The sequence below is a fragment of the Lineus longissimus genome, chromosome 6 (genome assembly GCF_910592395.1).
Source record: "Lineus longissimus chromosome 6, tnLinLong1.2, whole genome shotgun sequence".
NCBI lineage: Eukaryota > Metazoa > Nemertea > Pilidiophora > Heteronemertea > Lineidae > Lineus > Lineus longissimus.
This window is the reverse complement of record NC_088313.1, coordinates 901367-926300: the sequence shown is the minus strand read 5'-3', so window position 1 is coordinate 926300 and position 24934 is coordinate 901367. Positions and strand designations below refer to the sequence as shown.

The 24934-nt window shown below is 40.5% G+C and overlaps 1 protein-coding gene across 1 annotated transcript in view; it reads left to right on the top strand.

The window, feature by feature from the left end:
* Positions 1 to 758: 758 nt before the first annotated feature.
* LOC135489343 (growth hormone secretagogue receptor type 1-like) overlaps positions 759 to 24934 on the top strand; it is a 33208-nt gene continuing 9032 nt past the window's right edge. The window contains exon 1 of the mRNA XM_064774657.1: positions 759 to 1695. Within this exon, the coding sequence (XP_064630727.1) occupies positions 1365 to 1695 (331 nt within the window). The 5' untranslated portion in view covers positions 759 to 1364. The remainder of the gene's footprint in view (positions 1696 to 24934) is intronic.

Below are 24934 nucleotides of genomic sequence, written 5' to 3'. Positions count from 1 at the left end.
ACATACTGTGCCTAACGCCACCAGTCGTCACTATTGGAGGGGGAATTACAAACCACGGCCTCCCAGAGGTCATGATCAGATGTTCGACTGACTGTCTGCAGAGATCTTTCCCCCAATATAAGTTAGTATATATAAGATCGTCGGCAACACAAAGATGATAACGCAAGATATGGACTTATCCCTATGCTTTTATTCGGTAAATTACAATAGTTCAGAAGGTCATCTAAGTGATTGTAGATCTTCTAAAATAATAACAGGTCTTCTAAATGATAGTAGGGTTGCCCGTTGCTGGCTCGCTGCCTCTCTCTCTCTCTCCGATGGATGCCCCACGGTCTGGTTTATATCAGAGTCTTTAAAATAAAGAGTCAGGCAACTAGGGAACATATGGTTTCAACATCAAAGCCACGGACCATTCCGAAAGACACGCGTTGGGACAAACACCCCAAAACAAACGCATGCTTCAAAGTCACTGATCTCTATAAAACTATTTATATATAATGTCAAAGATAACATTTATATGAAAAGCGATATGTTTATATACACATAGGCCCTATAAGGGGGGGGGGACTTGTGGCAGGATGCCCGGACTCCACCCACAATTCACCAGGTTACCAATAGTTACCCTGGCGAGCTATAAGGGAACCAGTACAGCCATACATGTTCTCTGAACGATAGGATGCCATTGACACTACCACACCGCCTGGCTCCCGAGTCGTAGCCGGCACGACCAAGAAACCTGTCGCTTACTCCACGTTGACACCACGCGCACGGAGTGAGTTCTACGGATGTCAGGGTTATTGGCTGACACTTCGGGGGAAATTCTCAAAACCTGAAAAGCGCAGGAAGTTTATCACTATCGTCGTTTTCGATCATTTCAGATCTTTAGTGACATTTGATCACTTGGCGTTGTCAGCAGGGGACAAGAAAGCAACCTTGAGCGTGAAATTAAAATCTTATCGTAAGGATCAACTCTATTTCATTGCTACCCAAAACCGGTTTATTGATGTTCACACCATCATAACTTCGGCGCCGAGTGATTTCAGAGGTTTATAAAAAATCCGCCTGGTTTCCTAAAGTCGAATTAGTTTGCTGTTGGTGTTAAAGTGTTTGAAAAGTTTTGCAGAGAGAAATGACATTTTGGAAGTGCTGGCAAAAGGTCGCCGTCAAAGTTTATTGAAATTGCCCATTTTGACGATTGGTGCACTTAAGGGATTACCGCTCGATCTTACTTTCTAAAAAATTGGGATACTTAAAGGATTACTGATAGTGATTACGTGATAGGATTCAGATATACACAACACGACGACAATTCTCGATAAGAGATATCTGGAGTTGGTTGATGTTCTTTGCACGAAGAGTCTACAATGGAAATAAGATGTAACAATAGTCACGATGGTTTTCTTTCGAACAACAGCACGAATGGGTCCATCGAGGGGACCAGTAGGTCCAATCCTGAAGTCCCCATGTACCTCCTTATCATGACCACTGGGTTTTATGTCTTCACATTCGTGGCAGGAGTGTTAGGAAACGCGCTCGTCATTGTTGTAGTGTCGCGGGACAAGGAATTAAAAAATCCGACGAACTATTTCTTGACGAATTTGAGCATTGCTGATTTGTTGGTAATACTTGTGTGTATGCCACCGGCGCTGATGGAGATTTACACAAAGGAAGCTTGGTATCTCGGAGAGGCTGCATGTAAGTCAAGTTTGAAACTTTTTTGGTACAAATTAAAAGCGTCAAAAAGAATCTTAATAGCCCTAGCACTGACATTTGAAACAGCTTATATAACACATTTGAGACAGATAAAAAACAGAGCAGAGAGTACTTCTATGGGAGGGGACACTTAAACATTATACTATTCCTGGAAAGTTGAACCATAGAAATGACAATTTGATTCATTTGAAAGGTTGAGCGAAGAATCTTGCAAATCCTATGCAGAAGAGAGAAAAAGCGTCAAATGGCTATTTGCCGATGATGACCGCGAGTTTGTTTTGCTCTGAGGCCTGGAGATCAATCAAGTATACCATTATCTACATGAGTTGACGAGATTTATCGAACACTCTTTCCAGTTTTAAAACTACCAATTTCAGTTTTTTCGAAGCAGTTGGTGAAGACAAATTAACATCAACTCTAGTCGCCTTAGACTGATTTGTGCAGTACACCTAGTACTTTCATTAGTAAATGTCAGTCTTCTTGGGCCGCTAGGCGAAAACTACTGGGGTGATTTCTTCAGAGTTCGACTTTTCTTCATTCAAATTTACACTAATACGAGGTGTAATTTCTCTCTCCAGAGAAACCCTGCCTCTAAACACACGCCCGCTCTAACAGGTTTTTTGCACCCCAATGTTAATTCCGGCAGTCTAATCTTGAGACCAGCAGAAACGCTACATGTTTAGGATATTACCAGTAACACCACGTCTTTGAAAGTGATGGTTTAGAAATTCTTGTGGGCATTGAGTCATTTGTCACTGGGCCATTATTCGCGTCACACTCTCGCCGTGCTCCGAGAGGATTTGAATGCCAACACCTATTACGTGTCCCTTTAATAACGCGAATCTCCGAGAAACTAAACAACGTGTTTTGATTCCAAATTGTGTTATAATAATGAGGCGGGCGTCCGAGAGGGCTATCACCGTAAACAACCAGTCTCAAAGAGAGCCAACTAAATAATTGAGTCCCGAACCATTCCGAGAAAAAGTGGATTGTTTCTCTGAAAAATAGCTGCCTTGAACCTGAAAACCATTAAACGAGTCTCAAAGGAAAATGCAAATTCTGATTGTAATAATGTCATCAGGATAAACATGTATCATATACTTCAGTTCTTGTTCTGAGCTGATCCCTGGGTGGCCCTGGGTGGCCCTGGGTGGCCCTGGGATCACCAGTCTCGGTGGGTCCTGAATTTCGTTCTTTCTTCCTTGGTCTGTTAAATTTTTTTATCTTCTTGTATTAATTTATTCATTCATTTACCACGTACATTTGTATCGTTAGTCTTCACAAGAATAAAGTAAATCCAAAACCGCTATCTAATCTATTCTCGCGTGAAAGCGCCCACTTTGTACGGTGTTAAAGTGTTAAAGTGTTAAAGTGTTAAAGTGTTCTTCGCTGTTCGTTCTTCGAAGATAATACGTTATCAACTTAATTTTATAAAAACTTCGCTTGAGAGCAGTAGGTGCGTGATTTGAAATTTATTGGCGAAGCAAATGCTTAGTTAATGCGTTACGTGGGATGCATTTAAGGTTAAATAACCTCATTAGAGAAGTAGAAAGTACATGTACATGTACATTCCGTTCCGTCTCGGGGTTTGAGAAAATTTAGAGCCTGTTCACGTACGCAAGTGCAAGGCCGCCTCACAGGGCCTCTCGCCACAGAGGAAAGGAGATGAGAGAGTCACTAAGGAACGAAAGTATATTTACACTACGCATTACTCAGGCACTATAGTAGAAGTTAAATGCCATCAGGTACAGCGGGAAAAGTTGTTCCAATCTTACACTCATCCATCCTTAGTATCTCCTCGGACCCTTCCCTGAATCGCCGTGGGTAATCAGCGTGAGGGAAATGTTTGGCTTATATGGAACTGTATAGTGCATCTGATGTACATTTCAATGAATACAACATGTAGTTCTTCGTTGCGTCAGCATCCAGTAGTATTATCTCGTATACATCGTGCATGCGCATTGACACCCCATAAAAAACCGTGTTAGATTCATAGTTCGGTTCGAACTAAAGAATATTGTGCAGGAACGAGCACCTGGGATTTAACCTTGCAATGTTTCAGGTAAGCCCCCTTTTGCTTCGCGGAAGTTTATACCAACAATGACTTGACGAATAATGTAATGCTTTGGCCTGCAACATTATACACTCCAGACGCGTGTGACAGGCGACAATTGCTGCAAAGAATGCTGCTAACTCAGGATATATGATATCAGAAGTCGACTACAAAATGAACAATATTGAAAAACAATCCATAAAGAATCAAAATGAGAGAAACCTGAACACCTGCCTAAAAAGGTTTATCCTCGCGTTACAGCGTGTTTATTTTCGTCTTCCTTAGAGTGCACCGATGAAGACATGAATAATGGTTGAGATAATCCTCTGCCGGATATTGATAAAGTAAGCGATCTACAACTGGCACCTTCTCAGCCGATTTCCGGGTTCGCGAAGTAATGATCGACTTTCAAGCAGTGGCAATTGTATCTGAATGTAACAAGTCGGGGATAGTCGATGAACTGACCATTAGCTTTTTTGATTGTCGAAATTTGACGTGATTTTATTGTCTAGAATACTAGATTCTTTCATGCATATCAGAATCAAAGAATACTAGCACCCAGCGTGTCCAAATGATTCAGTTGTTAGAGCATTGGAATTTGGAACGGGTAGTTACAAGTTCGAATACCGGTGTGACAGCGGATATAGTCCCCCTGGAGTCATAGTCCGGTAGCATTGTATTTGATCAATTAAGCAGCATGACCTATTGTACCGCTAACCCTAACCAAAACATTTAGCAATGCGGGCTATTGTTACACGGACTATCAGCCCTAGGACTACTATCCCTTGTACACCGGTGAATCCGATTTTTTCTTCATTTTTTCGTTTTTTGGACTTTGGATTTTTTTATTTATTTTTATTTGTTCACTCATGTACAGTAATATCATTATATTTTTAAAGTCAATTATTGTCTGGGAGAAAATTCCTCTGACCAGGAACTTTACAAACTTAAGTACATACTAACTCGATGTAGGGAAGGTGGGCCACTCAGGAAGATGATTTAATCGGCGGCCTGAATTTGTTGAGGCTTCTGTATTTTTCGTCTTCCCGCCAACTGGATATCAATTCGTTTCGTAGCTAATTAACACGAAATCCCTTTTTTACAAGCACATCAATCCTGACACTCTTGACATAACAACTATCGGGACCATTAATTAAATAGATTAGCTTTATAAATTATTCATGATATGATGTAGACACTTGACTTCAATATCTGACATAATTTGCATCGTAAATTTGACTGGCAATGAAGTCTTGTCAGACAAGCCGGAGGAATTGCCTGCCAAGACAACACGGTTTAATCTCCATAACTCGGTGGGAAAGCACGTTTACAAGTAATCCGCTCGTTTAGCTTAAATTACACCCGATTTTGAATTTTGACAAAAAATCATCATCATATAATATGAGATCCGATCTGACACATGACTACTCAGTAGGTTTTTTAGTTGCTTTTCTTTCTGTTATTCTCTTCAATTTGAAAAAGATGATTTTTAAGTAATCTCGAAGAAAAAAATATCAACCTCTTGAAGGCTAAATTATACCAATTTTGAATTCTGACAAAAACTTACCTCTATCATAAATCATCTTAACTGACATAAAAGTGACTACTTTTAAGCTATTTCTTAGTTACTTTTCTTCATGTTCAATCGGTTTGTATACTATCAAGATTCGATCGATTCAAAAAAGTAGATTTTTCAAAGTAATTTTTGACAAGAAATTCGCCTCTTGTAGGCAAATGCATCTTAATTGGACAAACATTACCATCATCGTAAGTTAAAATTGTATCACATGTGAAATGTAAATGACTACTTGGGAGGTATTCTTGTGGCTTTGCTAGATTCGCCACTTGATCTCCTGAGATGCGACTGTTGCTTTATAAACGTTTCATAACCTCCTCAATCACAATACGTGGCCCTGTGAGATCATAAACGACACCACAACCACTCTAAGTTCTCAATATGATTAAATTTATATTATATCTTGCAAACATTAGTAAACCATTGTCGGCGCGTAATCATCAATATTCATTAAACAGTTGTTTTATAGACGTTGCCTGTGGAATAACTTCGATAAAGGCGGTGACATTTTTCACTCGAGTGTGTCAAATTTCCCAGCAATGAAATTCTATGGGGTATGAAAATTAATTAGGATTCTGGCGGTAGCGAATGATAAACACACAATTGATCACCGCTGTTCCTGTTACTCAGTGATTTACATTCCGTTATTTTCTGCTTCAGAGAAAGAAAAATCACTATTAAATCTTCATCCCCCTGTGAGTGATATTTAATATGGATGTTTAACGGGTTTCTTCAAGCTACATGTTTCAGTTTTTAACGCTGAGTTCTTGATAGAAGAATTATATCACGCACGGACAGGCATGATGATTTTATGGACATTTTTTTTTCTTCAATCAAGACTACTCGATGCGTGAATGACTCGCAAGGTGTTTCAGACGGGTAGAGAGATTCAGGTTTTGACCGAGAACGAGACGAAGGTGAAGACCTTTTTGTTCTGGTTGACGTGATCATCATCATCATCAAGTATGATTGATTCTAGACCAGACACTAAAGACACTGATTGTTTCATGGGATTTCTCTGTTGTCAGAGTTGTTTCATAGGGGTCGATGTTATTAAGATATCCCTTTCATAAGTAAGACAGTGGGACAAAGGGAATTCATGCCAAGGTACGAGCGGGCTTTGTTTGAAGACAACAGACATTGTATGGGCTTGACCAAATGCTTTCAACTGGGAGGGAAGGGGAAAACGTTCTGTAAGTCATGCTCAAGCAATGCAAAAGGGCCTAGAACGTACCAAAGTGTGCCAACCCATGTCGAAATACCAGTAACATTAATTGGCGTTGTTTTGAACTATTCTAATGATTAAGTATAAAAGACGACAGAAAACAATATAACTAATGGTTTTGTTTAATAGCACTTTTTGTCTTCATCACATTAGTACACTATCCCATGGGAAGACAGGAGCACTTTCCGAGATTGTAATAAAATCAGGACTTTTTTACAGTTCATTACCTCAATATCTCCCTACAGACAAAAATTCAGTTACAGCGAGTTATTTTTAGTACGAGTAATTTTGCTGGTAAAAATACGTTAATTTGAAGATTCTGCAATCATGATACAGACCGAAGTATACTCTTGAGAGCTTGAGACGCAAACAAAATTAGACATGTTGTTTAAGGATAACTGATTGTAAAATTCATTTTGGTTGTTCTTCGGTTTGACAAAAGAAAACATTTACATAGACGGGAACAAGGGGGTCAACATCTAAAGCAATAGACCATTAGGATAATACTGCTTTTACCTAAGAAAATAACTGATCAGGTCAATCAGACAATTGAAGTAAGACTTTTAATGATGCTTGCTTGGAACTATTGCTTAAACATCAGAAAACGGCTGATCACACGGGGCCCTAGCGGCATCGGACCCCTTCAACAACCGCAGATAACTTGCTCCTATAATCGGAGTCATCTTATCCACCGCGAATCGAGGCTGTGAAAAACACGCCAGTTTTGGAGAGAATAAACCTTGATAAGAAACGTAGAAAAGATTGGCCAGGAGCTCTTTGCGATTTGTCATCAATCTGCTATATTTTTCTTTCTTCGTTTCTGCAAAGGAAGGTCCAATTTGGAACGTTTTTTCGACCTGGGTACTTTGTACTCAGTCTGGTCTTTTAGTGGTGTGGTTCGCTCGCTGGTTTCTATGAGGTAAGAAATAAAGATTGTGAAAAGTTAACGACGGCATTTATTTCTCTGCGTAGGTGGTAGAGGATGCCAACTAAATGTGTATAAGAAATATCTCTGCCACGTCAGTTGAGAAGGTAACCCAGCCAAGTCACAGTTTTAACAACAGCATAATATATTTTAAGATATAAAGCAGTCAGGACATGGGTAGCACTGTAGCATAACTACACGTACAAGAAACGACTTCGTTGAAAAATTCTAACCCATTTGCAAACTGTTGCCTTTTTCGAGGTTTTGTGTATCCTACACTTCACAGATCATAAATGACCAGCGATAAATATGGGTTTTTTTAATTTGTTTTCTTGGGTACCTCGTTTTTTGATCTATTCGAGTTTTTGTTTAATCTGTACATTCCACAGAACATCAATAAAAACTTCATAATTATTGGGCCTTTTATCTGTTTTATCTGTTTTTTTTGTAATCTCGGTTTTCGTCTCAATGAGCTGAAAGGAAACAAGATATCAAAGCGCATTTGCTTTCTCCAAACAATGACGAGCGGCATCTCAAATGAAATAGAGGATTTTCATCGGTCGATTTCACTGACAGGTCAATCAATTGGAGAAAATAAAGCGAGGATGCTTTAATTAATTTTTTTTCGCTCGGGATTGCCATGAAGCGAAATTTGTTTGAGAATAATCAAATGGTTTCTTTATCTCCATCGATTTCCTGGACTTGTCAATTTTCAAATATCGTGGGAGAAATCGCATTGGTAACTCACTTGTCGAAACCCCTATCTATATTTCATATTAAGTAGCACAAATACCAGAAACTCCTGAAAAATAGTCGTCGGAAAAATACATTTACATACATCGTAGTTGGTAGTTCGTAGCTCTTCGCCAGGGTCGCGAAAACAGCCAACGACGTTATTCATAAGAAGTACGAAAGATGTACTCTTACTTCGGCGTTGGACTTCAATGCAAACCTTCCTTAGGTGTATTGCCAATCTTCATCGTCGAAACAGTTGCATTGAGTCAGGAACTCGGACTAGTATAGGAGGCTTTTTCCGACTTTACTTAACATTCTCATAGAGTACTGTGATGTCCGCTCATTACGGCGCGTCTATTTTCCATTTCCGGTGAGCCTATATCTGGTATATTAACTTGAAGGATAATGTCGATCAGCGGATGACCAAACACCGCCCAGCGGCAGAATTTCCTGTTGTCATTATTTTGCAGACAGTTCGTCTGATCTATCGTGTTAGCCGCAGCATTAGTACTGATGATACGAGTGTCCGAGTGACCGAGAAGGCGGAAATGTCATAGGGTCAACTTTCGATAGCTAGCGACCTTAATGGCCTCCCCACTGCGAGTAGCTGTCATTGTGTTTAGATATCGGATAGGACGAGCCGCGGGACATTCCACACCGTGGCGACAGAAACGTCACCCGCAAAAAACGAAAACAATACCGGCTTACGTACATGTAAATATGGGATCACGCAATCTAATTGCAATAAATAACGAGACATTTTGGAACCATGGCTTAGAATGCTAAGCTGGCTGTTCATTCGGGCTCAAGTGATGTGCTATTGTTTCCCGGCTTTACAGATCGCTGGGGTATGAAGTATTGTTATGCACGTGCAAAGCCTTTGCACGAGTTTTGTATGATTCTTATAATTCAGATGATAACTAACTACCTTGTTCTACACGAATGCATCGAATATAGCCTACTACGAGTGTTCCGTGGCTGTTATTAGCTCAGTTATTGGCTTTCACTAGGGTCGTCTGATCGAAAGTGCTGTTAAATATTTAATGACGGTACCTATAGCATCATTGAACATGCTTAGACAGCGTCAAAGCAATGAAATGGACCATGTAGCCCCGTCGATGAGCAAAATGGTTAATTCAATAATGCAGAGTCGAGGCAAGGCCATCGTATCATGGTATCACAGGTCGCGTTGATCACATGATTAAAACCTGATCTCTCATTTGATCTGATTTCATTCTGTATGCAAAGCTCAATCGCCAAATTGCAAATCACGCAGCAGTAATAAAATTCGAAGCCATTTTCAGTTAAATTGGCAGAAGCCATTCACGCGCGTAACCTTTTTCCAAACTTAATCAGCGTTGAAGGCTTTCAAAGCCAACTTGATCAATTGAAGCCTGTCAAACCATTACAATTTCGTTGTATGTTATCTGTGATAACTTCACGGTGTCATAGTTGACCGGCTTTAGTTGACACCGTGAAGAGCATTGGTCAGGCCTACTCTGAGGATAATCTAGTGTTGTGCAACACCACTGTCTTTTGGTAAATGTGATCTGGTCACATTCGAGTTCAACTCGATACCTCTGGCCAGAACGATATGAAAAAAACACTATAGATATCCATAAACGTACAACGAACCCGTCTCTTCGGAGTTCATGTCCTATGTGAGGACAAAGCCATAATTGTACGAGCCTACAAGGAATATCGTGACAAAGCCAGGTGGCCAAACACTTGAGATTGTCTTCGATAACCGTAATTGCAAGACAAAGTTACCATACATCATGCTTGTCCATGTGTGGTCATCAGGATAATCGAAGAGGCGTACTTGGGATCACGCAATGGAGGAAATATCACGCCGAGCAGGTCATAGTGGCAACTGCTACTCTAACATGTCTAATGGTACCAATGATGGACGATATCGAAAACCATTGGGAAATGTTGATTTATCGGCGATGATCGCACCTATTATTCCAGACCAATCGCCCAGGCAACCTTTGCTAATTGATGAAATGTCTAACACTTGTCATCGGCAGACCACATCACTTTCATGGGACTGAATCTTGGGGATGAGTTGGCAGTCTTTAAGACCCAGCTAGCTGTTTGGTAAAGAAACCTGTTTGACATGAGCCCTTTGATTTCCCAAGAGAAATTTTAAAAATGTCGGGGCTAAAAAGTCATGTTCGTGGTATCTTGTAACATGTATCGATTGAGGTATTAGCTTGGAGAAATCAATTTTTTAGCAAGCGTTAATCCTCTGCTGTCGAAGGCAGGGGAAGATAATACCCATTTGGCCTTTCTTCATTCTGGAGTTGACAATGGCAAACTTGATTTATGCCATCGAGTGACTATTCGCTAGATAAGGCGTTTCTACCCTTTGTACCCACAGAAGACTTATATATATATGTTTTTCTGACTTTGAAGGACTATTATACGAAGGACCTATGTCAGGAACACGCCTAAAGGCTCATGCCGAATTAGGGCTGAGGGCTGACAGATCAGATCTGAAAAATCGTGTCTTTTCGTGTAAGGAGAGATACTCTTGTCATTTAAATGAATTCCTAAGGAGCCTAACCAGCTCGTCGTACTGCAGTGAGTCCATATTGCTGTCATTTTCATCATGTAAAAGGATTCTCAGTGGATCACTGACTCCATCACAGGGTGTAGCCCGTATTTTAAGCTCTTTGTCCGCGAGACTGACTTTGGCCGCATCGTTGGCAGAAGCCAGGACAGGGAAGGGTCGTCCCGGGTACTCGTTTATGATCACCAGACCGTTACAACTTCGCTTTTATTGATATATACTTGTATTCAGGGGTCAATGTGTGCCAGTGACGCATTTCCCATCAGCGCTTCATGATATCGAATGTCTCTCGGGAGTTTCGAAGTGACATTAACAGACTGACACTATACCCTCACCTCAGATTCTCGACGAGTTGAAATAGTATGATGCAACCATTTGTAAGCTGATCTATTGCCTTTGGTAGTAAAATATTCATAAAGTTGCGATTTTATGGCCGACTTTCGCGAACCACTGAGTAACTGTGGGTTTTAAATCGGATTCATGTTACCCTAGAGGGTAAGTTGTACTAGACCTGCGCCCCAAGTGAAAGATTTCATGGTGATTGCCGTGTACTTTCATAGTTAAACTGGTAAATGAGACTAGATCACATTACGAAAGGTAGTGGTGTTTCACAACACTAAATTATCCTTAGGGTAGCCTAACCAATGCTCTTTCAACGTGTCAACTAAACGCCGGTGTGGCAGGGATAGTAGTCCTAGGGCTGATAGTCCGTGTAACAATAACCCGCATTGCTAAATGTTTTGGTTAGGGTTAGCGGTACAATAGATCATGCTGCTTAATTGGTCAAATACAATGCTACCGGACTATGACTCCAGGGGGACTATATCCGCTGTCACACCGGTCAAGACCGACTGCCCTGGGCTGTGTAACATTACTCTTTGTGATCACGCTATGACAATTTAGTGACAAGAGGTTAGCCAAGTTCCTTTGGCCAGATCTGTCTGAAACACACTTGCTCATCTATATTACCCATTGTCTACCGGATTTCCAGAGTACCTAGTAGCCCTTGACGTAGTACGAAACGGATATTGCTACCTAGAGCTTGGTATTAAAAGAAAATGACGAATCTAAATCACAGAGCTGTATAGGACCGTAGACGATGTGACTTCAAGTCATGTTCCTCCTACCCGATAATTAATTACCATCGCCGACCAGCAGCTACTTTTGGTGTCCCCTCCGCACAGTCAATCATCGTTGCCTTGTCGTTGGTTGATGAAGCAAATGAAAGAAAGCAGCAAAAAGATGAATCGAGATTTATCGGACGCATGACCAATTGGGTTATTTCCCAGATGGCCATAAACTAGTGCAAGTCCAATAGAATGTTTTTCTCTGCTTTGATTGCAGGTGCCACTTCTGCACTACACCTGCCCAGTTTATTTTTTACCTTTCGAACTCTCAATGGGTATTACTAAGGGTTTCTTCCTGGTCTCGGGCCATTGACCATAGATCGTTTCCCAAGTAGATAATGCATTTTGACGTTTCTTATAACGTTGAGTTGAACGGATGTCAATTTTTCCCGCACTATTTAAAAAAAGATATTGAACTAGTTTTACGTTTGAACCATTCGTGAATGGCTGAAACTTAGCTATTCTGAGCTCGATGCCATAAAATCGTTTCATCTTTATTCGTTTCGGATTGGATAAGGCTGTTGTTACTCGCAAGGTTGAAAACACGATCAGCCAAACAATAAAATGGAAGCCGTACGCCAGATGCTTCGACAATTGATTAGACATGCAACCAATAGCTTTGGGATCAGTTGACTTAAAACCCGGAACGGCCATGATTGTGCAGCCTGTTCGACAAATGTTAGAGAAACAGATAGAATAACACAAACAGCAAAACAAAAAGCTTTGTTATCAGTACAGGCTATCAAAGGAGAGTACCAGGTTTATCTCATTGATGTTTATGTTACATTATCATGTTTAGGGCTCTTCGAAAATGCTAAAGAAATAAGCTGATTACATGAGGATGTGTCAAGCGAATTGCCACTGACAGAATCCGCGACAAATTCATGCACCGCCGATGTTTGCAATTCTGATTTATTACAGCCGCACATGAGGTCAAGGTCATCGCAAATTGATAAATGGGAGCAACGTACACCAGTACAAGGAGAATCTCAACAGATTCTCTAACATTTTCCTAATTATCGGACAGAAGTACATAATCCGACTTTTCCCTGAAAGGTCGGATTTCTTAAAAGTACAAACTTTCTCATCACGCTCTCCAATAGGGTAAATATTGGGGAATATTGGCACCGTTTGTAAAGTTGTGTATTTTATTAACTTCATTTAGTATATGAGAGTCATTATTGGGACCATCTGGCTGCTATGAGGTTTCATTGACAACAAACTTTACCATAACATTCTCCTGGGCAAAGATTGAAAAACTGTATACTCTCTATGTTCTCCACTTTATTGACTTCGTTGAGTAAATTACAGCTATTAGTTGGACAATTTGATTACCTTTGTTTTGAAATATTCATAAAGCTGTTACGTTCAAGGAATCACTTTGCTGAAATTAACTTTATGTTGTATTCCCCTAGAGGGGTAAGGTAGAATTATTCATGATCTATTAAACCATTGGGCGTATCATCATATGGATTAATGACCTAAACCAGATTATCTAGAAACAATCAAGACTACTAGCACAGATATGAGCATCAGTTCATACGTCTTACTATAACTCGCGCGAATATTGCCACCTCATCAGACAATTCGTCAATACACGCATGGTTTTAATACTAGCAAAGCGGGAAATTGTTTTGCATCTTTAAAACTCGAAAAATAGCTGCGTGCTCCTATAATCATCACAGGGTGTCATGTTCATCTCCTGATTATGTATCTTATGAATTCTCTTTTACAATATTGTAAAAGGGCAAATTTTAAAGGCCAATTTGAAATATGGTACAGATGGCACAAAAGACGCCATTCTGCCAAGCTTGTACGTGAAAAGAAATACTGAAAAATATGTCCATTCACAACAACAGCTTCATGGCATAGTTGGTAAGACGGCAATGATCAAGTGGCGTGAGTTCCGAGTTCGAACCCGCTCGCGGAATATTTTTAATTTTTTATTAGCGTTTTTTGGCCTCAAACTCGTTCCGTTGAAGAAGACTACCCTAGAACATCACCGTATCAAAATACCAAGGTCTCCAAGAAGTAGAATATATTGAATCATGCTTCAGTTTATCCGTCATCGCTTTCTCGGTTTCATTGTGGTGGGAATGGCGTTTCATTTTTCAGTTTGACCTGACATTTATGCCTTTCTTGACAGTCGATATAATCAGCTGAAGACGTTTTATTAGGCCCTACGCGTCAATAGGCCTACCTGCTGGCTGTTTTCTTTCATGAATGGTGAAGCTTTATCGATATCCGACGAAGTTGGCTAGATGTAGTGGGTGTAGGTTTTAAACCTCTGAAAGAGGTATATGTATTAAGTAACATACTAAAACCTAATTAATATCAATGCATTATGGTATATTTATCGTTTGACGTTGCTTTGTATTTTATTTCTTATTCTGTTTATCTGTTTATCTGTTGGTTCGTGGTTAGGATGCTTTTACGGCGAAGAAAAAGCAAGCTGCCAAGTGAAATTATCCTACATTAACATCTGTAAAACCTGAACTCGAATATTATCACCTCACTTTTTATTATTGATGGGGTAATTGCTCCAGCTTAACCTTCATCATAATCACCCATCAACCGTTGAAAATAACCCTTCGCTCTCTCCGCCAAGTCTGAATACGCGCTTTGTCATTTACCGTGATTTTACTGAGATTTTCTCCTCCTAATGAAATGCCAATCGATCTGTATTTGACAAGGCCTTTATTTCATTAGTCGACAGAGCGGCGCCCATCCGGACATAAGCCAGTGGATGGAAATTATGCTATATGGATGTTGTCAATACGGATAAAGACTTTTAACATTACGTTAACGTCATTTTGCTTCTCAACTCGCTGTTAAAGAAGCTTTGGCCTCGGCTATTACAGGGTATTTTGTCTTAAAGTTCAGCAAGTAACTCATACTCTATTTTGATCAACTGCCAAATGAATCGAACATCAAGATCTTAATTGGGATCTTACAATCAGGAAGTGATTTAATGAGCTAATTAGATTTGATTTAATCCTTGAGTAGCTCCTGGCCACTGAAACCAACAATATAAAAGGCGAACGCGCTTATATAGTGTTGCTATAACTAGTGATCGCGTACTATTATTGCAATCACGTAGTCATACGGCCATAACGAGTTGAGTTGGGCCCGTAATATATTCAATCAGTAGGCGATGCTTAGTTATAAATGCTAAAATGATGTCTTGATCCCTTTGAAGTCTAGCAGGGACTATTTTGTCGATACGAGTAACTGGCCACACGGTCCAGTCGGATTTAAAATCGGAATAGCCTGACATTTTACAGCTGGCTATTTGTTCGTGTAGAAACCATTCAGTTTTCGGACGACAGAAATCTTATTAACTTAAGCGCAAATAACACGTCAGACAATACAAGACACGATTTCTAAACATCAATCAATAGATGAGGTTGACGGACGGAAAAAGCATGAATTAAGTGTTATTGTCCAGCATAGACGCTATGCCATCGGCGTTTCCTGAATTGCTGCATGGTACGATTCATTTCAGTGCGTTTCCTTGCCATAACGTGTCATTTTGATTAGTTTTTATATGAACCGTTGACGGATGCTTCCGCAAGTAGATAGCGTTACAGTCAAAGTGGAACACGAATGGGATCATTATACAACTCAATATCTCAACCCTTGACAGCTATTACAATACGAGGTGAAAGTTTTTAGCGACATGGGAGTTTGAATGAGCCATTTAGAATGTTTGAAAATCACTATGGACGAACTGACACACTGCTAAATGAAATCTGGATTCGAACATTCAGAGCTAATTGTGATCGCGACGTTTTTGAAAGAAGAAAGTGTCAGGTGATCGTCTCCATTATGTGAAGTAGCTGGATTGAAACAGGGTCAACGTTTTAACCTGGGAGTTGGGTACCTAGGAAATGATGTAATGCAAGCGGAAGCAAACTGATTATCAATAAATGTGACCAATAAGGTCACCTCATACGGCTTTTTAAAAGTTTCTTCGAGATACTATATCACAGAAGATTGCTCGAGGCGACTTTAAAGACATCAGTCAGGGAGTTATCGTATTACCCACTTTGGTACTCTCGGCTGGAGCAAAAAGTGTGAAAGATATATATGAGATGCCTGAGTTAGCAAAGGTGTAAATGTATAAGAAATGTCTGAGTTTAAAGTTTCTATGCCTCAATATGTTACGCCAAACATCAAAGCCGTTCATCACCCGACCATGATTGCAGAGATCAGTCAAAGCAGGAAGGGTGACACTCGACTGGCAAAGTTCGTGGAATGAGACTCCTGGGGTTTCAGGTGCATTAACCTCGAGTGGCGTGCCCACCATTCAGGTCGAGAGAAGATTCTTAGTATCTTAAGATCTTCTCACGACCAGCACTTTAGCCGACTTTTCACATTTTCAACGCCCTAAAAATATGCCCTCTCATTTCCTCTCAAGTCCGGCGCACAGTAAGCTCGATTTCGACCGATGAACTTGTGGACAACATGACCCGCAATATGGTTCAATGAGGTGTTTTGCAGATTTTCTCGATCGAAAAAATCAACATCCAATATCAAGAAAGCCATTCTCCTTGGTTCAGTGAAGAACATTTTCATGAACAAAAACCAGTGCAATTTTATCAGAGTTCAAATTAGAAATTAGAAGAAATTTATTGGAAAGTTCTCCCGAATTGGCTTAATTAGAAACACTAATGTCGGCCCTAAATTACAGTCTTTATTCATTTTCTCTTTTGGTGGCAGTTCGACGATTTAATGGGCCCCAGTTGATGAAGTGAAATAAACTTTGAAGCAACAAGACCAACAATAGGATAAGACTTCCTAATTAACAAGTACACATTTCTTTCTCTCGTTTCTTTTTTCATGCCTGTGCCTTTTCTATTTTCATATTCATCAATTGTTATTGGATCTTACAGGTTATAAAACCAGTTGATACACACCAACTCGTTCAATCACGATCCTACGGCAAAGTGGACTCAACCTCTTATCTTCAGTTCAATGCCGCATGCATATCATTTTTTCTTGCCTGCAAATAATGTTTCTTTTGCAATTATCACCGAGGACATAAGAAAACATCTACATAGTTAAAATATCATCAGTTAGACCGTTTGCTTCATTTATCATTCTTCTAACAAAATTTCACTAAGAGATAATATCTTGACAAAGGCGTCCTGAAATCGTCTTCATAATACACCTCAGGCACCAATATAGATACCAGGTCCAAGCAAAACTTAATGAAAGGCTAGCGTTTTAAAGAATCCTTCGTAACTAGATTCCTCGGGGCAAAGTAGATACCGGTTTCGTCTGATTTACGACGCTGCTGCGATGCTTATTTTCTGCTGACTAATACAGACGACAATCACGGCAACCAGTCGCCGCCTGGAGCGGTGAATATCGTACAATAGTAAATGGATTTTTCCGACTTCAGAGCGGTTTCTGTAATTTTTCCTGATTTATCCGACAAAAAAAGTCCGACATTGTCCGACTTTTCACTGAAAGGTCTGATTTCTAGAAACCTGTGTAAAATACCAGGGCTTCCCAAAATAGGGCATTAAAGATCAATGGCCAATGTTGAATGGGGTTGATAAGGTGTGAGCCAAACACTCAGATTATGTGAGTACAAATAACCTCACACAATCAGGTCACCTCAATGCCCTATTTTGTGAAGCCCTGATATTTTTCACGGGTTTTCTAGAAATCCAACCTTTCAGAGAAACGTCGGACAATGTCGGACTTTTATCGGATGAAGCAGGAAAGCGAGTTAGAAGGTGTGACAGTAACGCTGGCGTTAATTAAACTAACTTAACTCCTACAATATTCAATAACCGAGGTCTATGTTCGCCGCTTGACCGAAAAAAGTAGAAAACAGCGAAGTGAATGCGAAAAGGTAAACAGTGTATGATATCATCTCTTGAAAACAGTCATCTATTTTTAACCTGATGGAAATATGACATACTGGCTGGAATCAATGGCAATGAAAGCCATTTGAAAAAGGGCAAACAATACAGTTGCTATATGCCACAGGAAATTATCCGTCTTCATGTATGGAGACCGAAGCTTTTACTAGTGTTCTTTCAAATTAGCCAAATGGCCTGACGAGCCAAAGAAAAGGATGTAGCGTCCGATGATGACAGAATGCAATGCCTTTTTCATGTCTTTTCCATACGGCCGGAGGTTAGCAAACAGTTCCTTGAAGTAAAAGTAGAAATGGGTGACGCGAGATGTGTCCCTTTGGATGAGGGACTTGAGAGTGAAAGACCTTAAAAGGTATGGGTGCGAATGAATCTACGACGGGACAGAGCGAATTAGGGGGCCGATTGGTGCAGAAAAATTTTAAAGTGTCCACGCACCTTGGCTTTCCCCGCCCAAACCATGTTCTCATTTGCAAGGGGAAAGACAGACAACGGAAAAACGATTCAAGGGAAAAGTTTAAAAGGGCCTTCAACATCATTGTGCCTTTTACAATGTCTTAGAAGGGTATCTGGCAGTTGGCAGTTTCGGTGTGCAACATTTCTCATCATCTTGCACGAATCAATAGAAGTCGACAAGGGGAAAGTGCACCGACTGGCGTGATTGTACGATGTCTTCTTTCCGGCTCGATGATAAAAAACAACACCAATTTCGAAATGCAATTCAAGCTACAATGTATATTTAGAATGAGAAGCCGACGAAGTGATAATATCGGCTAAGTTTTCTCTTTATTTCGAAGCAGTAATCAAATTTGTTATTCAAGCTTTTCTAGATCAAGTCATGATTAGTAATCTAGTCAATCACCCGATTGGGCTTCTTCACCCGTAATTACCCTGTCGCTAAAAATACAGAAACGCGAGAGTGGAATCCGGATCATGAAGCGGCAAAAACTAATTTCACTCAAAATTGAATTTCCATGTCCATGGAGAGCAGAGTGCCATCGTCATTCGATGAGGTTGTGGCCAAGAGATTCGGTGTTCGCTTGATTGGGTGAGAACAAATCAGACGACGAGTTTTAGTGTTTGATGGGATGAAGTGCTGATAAAGTCCATGCGACATTGTCAGAGCTGATCATTATGTTTATCTGCCTTGCTGTTTGAGACCAATCAACCCCCATTCAAACTGCTTCTTACGGGTCGATGTTGTCAAAATTTGTCCTCCAAACCCTGTGATAAGACAGTAGAACAATGTCAATGAGAACTAAGGCCTAGGCGCGCTTTGCTCAAAGACAACTGACCGGGTATTATTGGGCTATGCCTGATTTATTTTAGCTGCTAGATGACGTCTACGGTAAGTAGGGGCAGGCTGAACGATCAAGCAGAGAACGTTTTTGCTTTAAGACAACTTCCCCACCTGATCGATAATTCATTGCATTGCATGCTTCAGAAAGAAAAGAAAAATCCTCATAATGATTGCGATGTGCCAGCGATGTGCCATCGAAGCAGCGGGAATCGATCCTAAACAGGACCATTCTTTCTAGTATTTTGTTAATCAAACTGCGCATATATTTTGATTTTTTTCTATGAGATTGATCATGAACACTGATGAGTTTCAACAATTTTTCTTTATACAAATTGTTAAACATGTTAATCACTCTTCTCTCCACTGTAACTGCTGCGAATATGGCTACGGGTGTTCTTCAAAAGCCAATCCTCTCGTTTAGACATGTTGGGTGAGAAATCGAAACCAGAAGCTGTCGTAACTCAAGAATACATGTGAATTCACAAAATTTACAGTATTTTTAATCAGATTATGGCTTAAGTGGCGTCTCTAGGCTAAAGTTACCAAATAATGTGTATATAAGAAAGTAAACCAATATAATAATCTCCATATTGTCGACCTCAGTACAGGTTTCTATGGACTACGTTAGCCTAAGGTTACAGTTCTCCTTGGGCGATAAAAGAATTAAGTCAAGAGACGAGATAACATCATCTATGCATTGTTCACGATCACAAACTCTGCCACATAACGATTATATTCTGTCGGGTCTTTGTTCTGCGAAAGTGCTGTCATTTGAAACCGCCAATTATCGACTTCCGCGTACGCAGACTAAGCTTCACAGAGCATTATAGGAAAAAGCTTAGAGTCTCTGAATGCTCGTAACTTGGCCTCATCCAACAAGTAAATTGATATCTATTTCGATATCATTCCTTGGTTCGGTTGTCGGATTATTTGACCAAAAGACCATTGTATTGTTTCTAGCAATCTCTTTCACGTAGTGATTACGTTCCTCCGGGGGCTATGCTTGTTATGTAAGCGATTTCTTTGACTGAGAGCAGGTTATAAACCACAGCAGTATTGCAATTTCACTCAATCTGCAATCAAGGGCACGTCTTGATAGGAAAAGGCGTTGCCGAACTGTTAAGATTGTGTTCCAAATCAAAGGATACAACACGTTAGACCTTGCCTCACAGTTAAAGGAATGAATGCCGAGCCCAATACACAGTCTATTGTCTTCAAACAAAGCCCGCTCGCACCTTTAGGCCCATATATCCCATTGTTCTGCTGTCTTATCAAAGGGTTATCCGGGTTGATCATGATAATATCAACCCCCACGGAATTCATTTATGGGGGTCGATGTGCGTGAACCGGCAAAGGCAAGTAAACGTGATGCGCATTTTAGCATTACGGACCAACGTATGCTGTGTGCAGTGAACGTGATCAATATACTAATTGTAGTAATAGCTTATCACCGTCAGCAGTCAGTAGATAACATTGCTTGGTGAGATCTCGGAGACGAATCTGTTGAATAATGAATGTTTTAGACTCTATCAAATGATGAATGAATACTAAGTAATGCAAACCTTCTTCTGAGGATACAATACTCTGTCGGCGTTTCTTATTAACACCTGAATGCGCTAGCCTTGGCAATTCACTCCTCCACATCAAAAGCACTCGTATGAAATTTGTCACGCTCGACATCCAGCTAAGGAATTGACAACTGGTCCATAATAATTCCCTTACAGACAATACATCTGCTCAGTGACGCCGGAATCTAACAGGCCGATATTTGATAACTTCTATATCGATGTCGACCGATCACAAACCTAGGCCAACTGTGCACCCAGGCCGAAACTTCTGATAGCATTCTTATAAGATTCTGAATTATTATTTTCTGCAGGTTCGTGTACATTTACACGACATTCGTTCCAAGCTTCAGATCTTAACTATAAGAACCTTTTAAGAATCTCCACTTGATTTTCGACCTCAACACTCAAGTTCATGTATCACAAGTAGGAGGCTTAACGATTTTTCTAACCTTTTCCTGATTTATCCGACAAGAGTCCGACATCTTTTCCCTAAAAGGTCGGATTTCTAAAAAAAACTGAAAAATACTGGGGCTTCCCAAAATAGGACATTAAAGATGAAAGGCCTATGTTGAATGGGGTTACTGAGGTAGTATTCACACTTAGTGTCGCTCTAACAAAGGCCTTTGAAGTTTAGTGCCCTTTTTGGGAAGCCCTGGTATTTTGCAGAGGTTTTTACAAATCCGACCTTTCAGGAAAACGTCAGACAATGTCGGACTTTTGTCGGATAAATCAGGGAAAAGTTAGAGAAATCGTTAAGAAGTCGGATAAAGCGACCTACTAGTGTATTGTGACGTGCAAGTTAGACTGACACAATGTGGCAAGAGTCTTGGTTGAAAACTCCCGCGTAATTGGCCTTTGATTGGTTGGTGATTATGGGAAATTTGGCATGACTGATGCTGACATGGGCTTGGCAATGGTCGGACAGCTATAGTGGATTGGATCACCAACTCCTCGTTGCCGTTGGCGGATGGAATGTGATATCTCATGATGATGAGTTATGGCAATAGTCGCTCGTGCACGCTGTCTGTTTCTGACTATTGCGATGTATGATTAAAAGTACATTGTATTGGGCATGAACCTACGATTTTCAATGATTCGCAGAGCGAATTTGACAGCGCAAAGCAAAAGCCGAGGGGCTTTGTCACGCTATCAAATTGCAAATATATATAATTTCGTTTGGAGACTTCGAACTTCAACCCTCGTGAGGGCGGTTTGATGATCGAGTGGCCATATAATCTATACTCTTGATTGGTTCCCAGAAAATTATCCTGTCAGACTATCAATTCCGCGAGCAAGACAGGTTTGTTATCACCCAATTCCCACCGGCTCGTCTGAAAGAATATTACATTTTAAAGCTGACATGCATGAATAAAAACCCGAACAACCAAGTTAGAAAACATTAACGTCCGACGCCAAACGACGAACTGCACTTGAAACATGATAGACACCCAGCGACTGGTCTCACTGGACTGCACAAAAAAAACGTTCATTCAGAGACGTTCTCGTGTAAAGAAAGAATTGAAAATATTCCTCGAGCGGGTTCGAACTCGAAACTCTCGCCACTTAATCCTTGCCGTCTTATCCACTATGCCATGAAGCCGTTGTTGTAGACAACCATATTTATCAGTTTTTCATTTCACGTACAAGCTTGACAGAATGGCGTCTTTTGTGCCATCTGTACCATATTTCAAATTGGCCTTTAAAATTTGCCCTTTTACAATATTGGCAAAGTGAATTCATAAGATACATAATCAGGAGATGAACATGACACCCTGTGATAATTATAGAAGCACGCAGCTATTTTTCGAGTTTTAATGATGCAAAACAACTACCCGCTTTGCTAGTACTGCGTGTATTGAGGAACTGTCTGATGAGGTGGCATTCGATTTCAAACGCCGAAATGGCCACTTATAGTAAGATAGATATGAACTGATGGTCATATCTGTGCTCCACATCCAGTGCTCTGTTGGTGAATACGGTAGCGCCACTGCGGCGTGCTGGTAGTCTATCATATCTGAGGGCGATTGAAACATGGCTGACCGGTCGATCAAAACATGGCGGACGGGCGTTAGTGTTTTCTAACTTGGCCGTTAGGGTTTTTATGCATGCATGTCAGTTTTACGCTTATGGACAAGGGGAGTTTAGGATGGCACCTAAAAAATAGAAGACAGGGACACGTGTTCATTTATAAATGTCAGCAGTTTCAAGGACACCAAACAAGGGCATAGTATTCCATGAGTAGCATTATCATTGGCTTCCTTCAAAATCAGACACTCAACCGTACTAATGTTTATCGGGGAGAAATCGGATGCCATCTGTAACATAACATGTTATTCAGAGCGCAGCTGTGTTCGTCATCCTTTGCCTGCTTCACGATATTGCCACTTAAAGGTTTAAGAAAAGAACGCACGAGATTAATGCATAACGCCAAGCCAGCTCGTTTGTACCACTGTTATCCCCATACTTAATTACGCGCTGATATATGACAAAAATTCGGTGCAGATGTTAATCGGGGGTTGTTGAACTTTAGCTATTAAAAAGTATGTTGATGTTAATCAAATGATATAATTGGCTGTTAGAGCTCAGTTCGAAAATCCTGGTAACATTTTTATAACATTTATTTTACTTTCTTATACAATGCACGTTTTGCACATTTTTTAACAAGGCTTTAGTAAGATTGATTACATATCGCGGTCGTAGCCGGGAATTTTACAAGAATCTTCGATGCATATGGATGTGTGTACGCAACTAAAAATACTATATCATAACTAAGATTCATACTTAGGAATTGTATCGGGATGTTCAACATGGGATCTGAGATCAATAGATCAAGTGTATGAAAGTCCGTTTAAGAATAAAGTGGTTTGCATCGAATCCTTGTTTATGACACAAGGGTTATCAAAGCCGTACGATGTCATATCATGATCACTCAATCAGCAAGTGACAGGAAAAATCTGACCCATCAACGAATCCGGTAACCGTAATGGATGCACAGTGTGCCTGGATGTTATCTTTTACTAACAATTTCTTAATAGTAGCTGGCCAAATGTACCTCAGGAAATATGGTCTGACTGCGATCTCATAAGGACCAGAAATACAATGCAGCCACATCCTCGGGCGAGCACGGGATCAAAATACGATAAAAGCCATACAGTGTCAATGCCGCCAGCGAAGACCAGATAAGCATGATCCATTAACCGGTATTCTTCAAGCTAATGGGTGCTAACACTCACCGGTATGTGTCCATTTCATAATTATTTCTTTCCGTATGATTTGTGTCTTTGGAGCACAAACGTCTCTTTTGTTTTTAGGTTTGGTTTCTTTATCCTAGCTTCGCGAATAAGCAGGTTTTTGAGGGAATTATTTTGGCAATATTGACACAGTTGAGTTGAGAGAGAACCTGGTCGTGATTTATGGTGACAGTGGCTCATATAAGTCGACAAGGTTATATCATCAGTCAATGCTTACGATGGCTAAGTGTATTATTGCCAGCCACAATGGAATATGATCCGAAGTGATTCGTTCTCTCTGGTACACACGCCGTGCAGATCCTGTTAACGAGTATCAAAGGGTCAACCCAACTTGTCTTCAGGTTTCCAATACAAGCTGAGTGACATCCTTAGCTTCGGTCTAAGGTTCTGCATTGATTGATCTCATTGATCTTACTTGGTTGCCTGCGGTCAGCATCAAGTAATCACTGGTGACATCCTACTGCCAATGCGTTGAAGTCTTCAAGCCGAGTAGATCCTGACCGCCGATATCAAATATGCGCCCATCGGCAGGCGTCCGAGCGAGGTCAGCATCGAGACCAGAGCCAATGGCTTATTAACTTATAGGATTATGAGTTATCATACTACATTGTGCTGTATCCGCAAGTGGAACGGAGCGGAAACAGGCAATATTATTACATGTATATGCTTTGGATAGCTTGACAATATTTACCTGCATACCAAGGTCAAGATTACCGATAAGTAGGCCTTCCCTTTGCCTCTAGTTGTTGAAGAATCAAGGCGTTGTTGAGAAGACCTAAGCTTTACAGGGATGTCGTGCGTGTTTTCATAGAAGCGAGCACGAATAGCCGCGGGAAGTTCCTTCGCTTGCAACTGTACACAAATGGGGGTTTGATTTCCACCCAAAAACAACATTGTTCTGAACCACTTTCCGTTGCAAGGCGTGCGTTATTTGCCGATGGCTATTTACCTACACTGGGTCGTTGATGTCCTTCGGCGTTAAGCCAAAATGACAA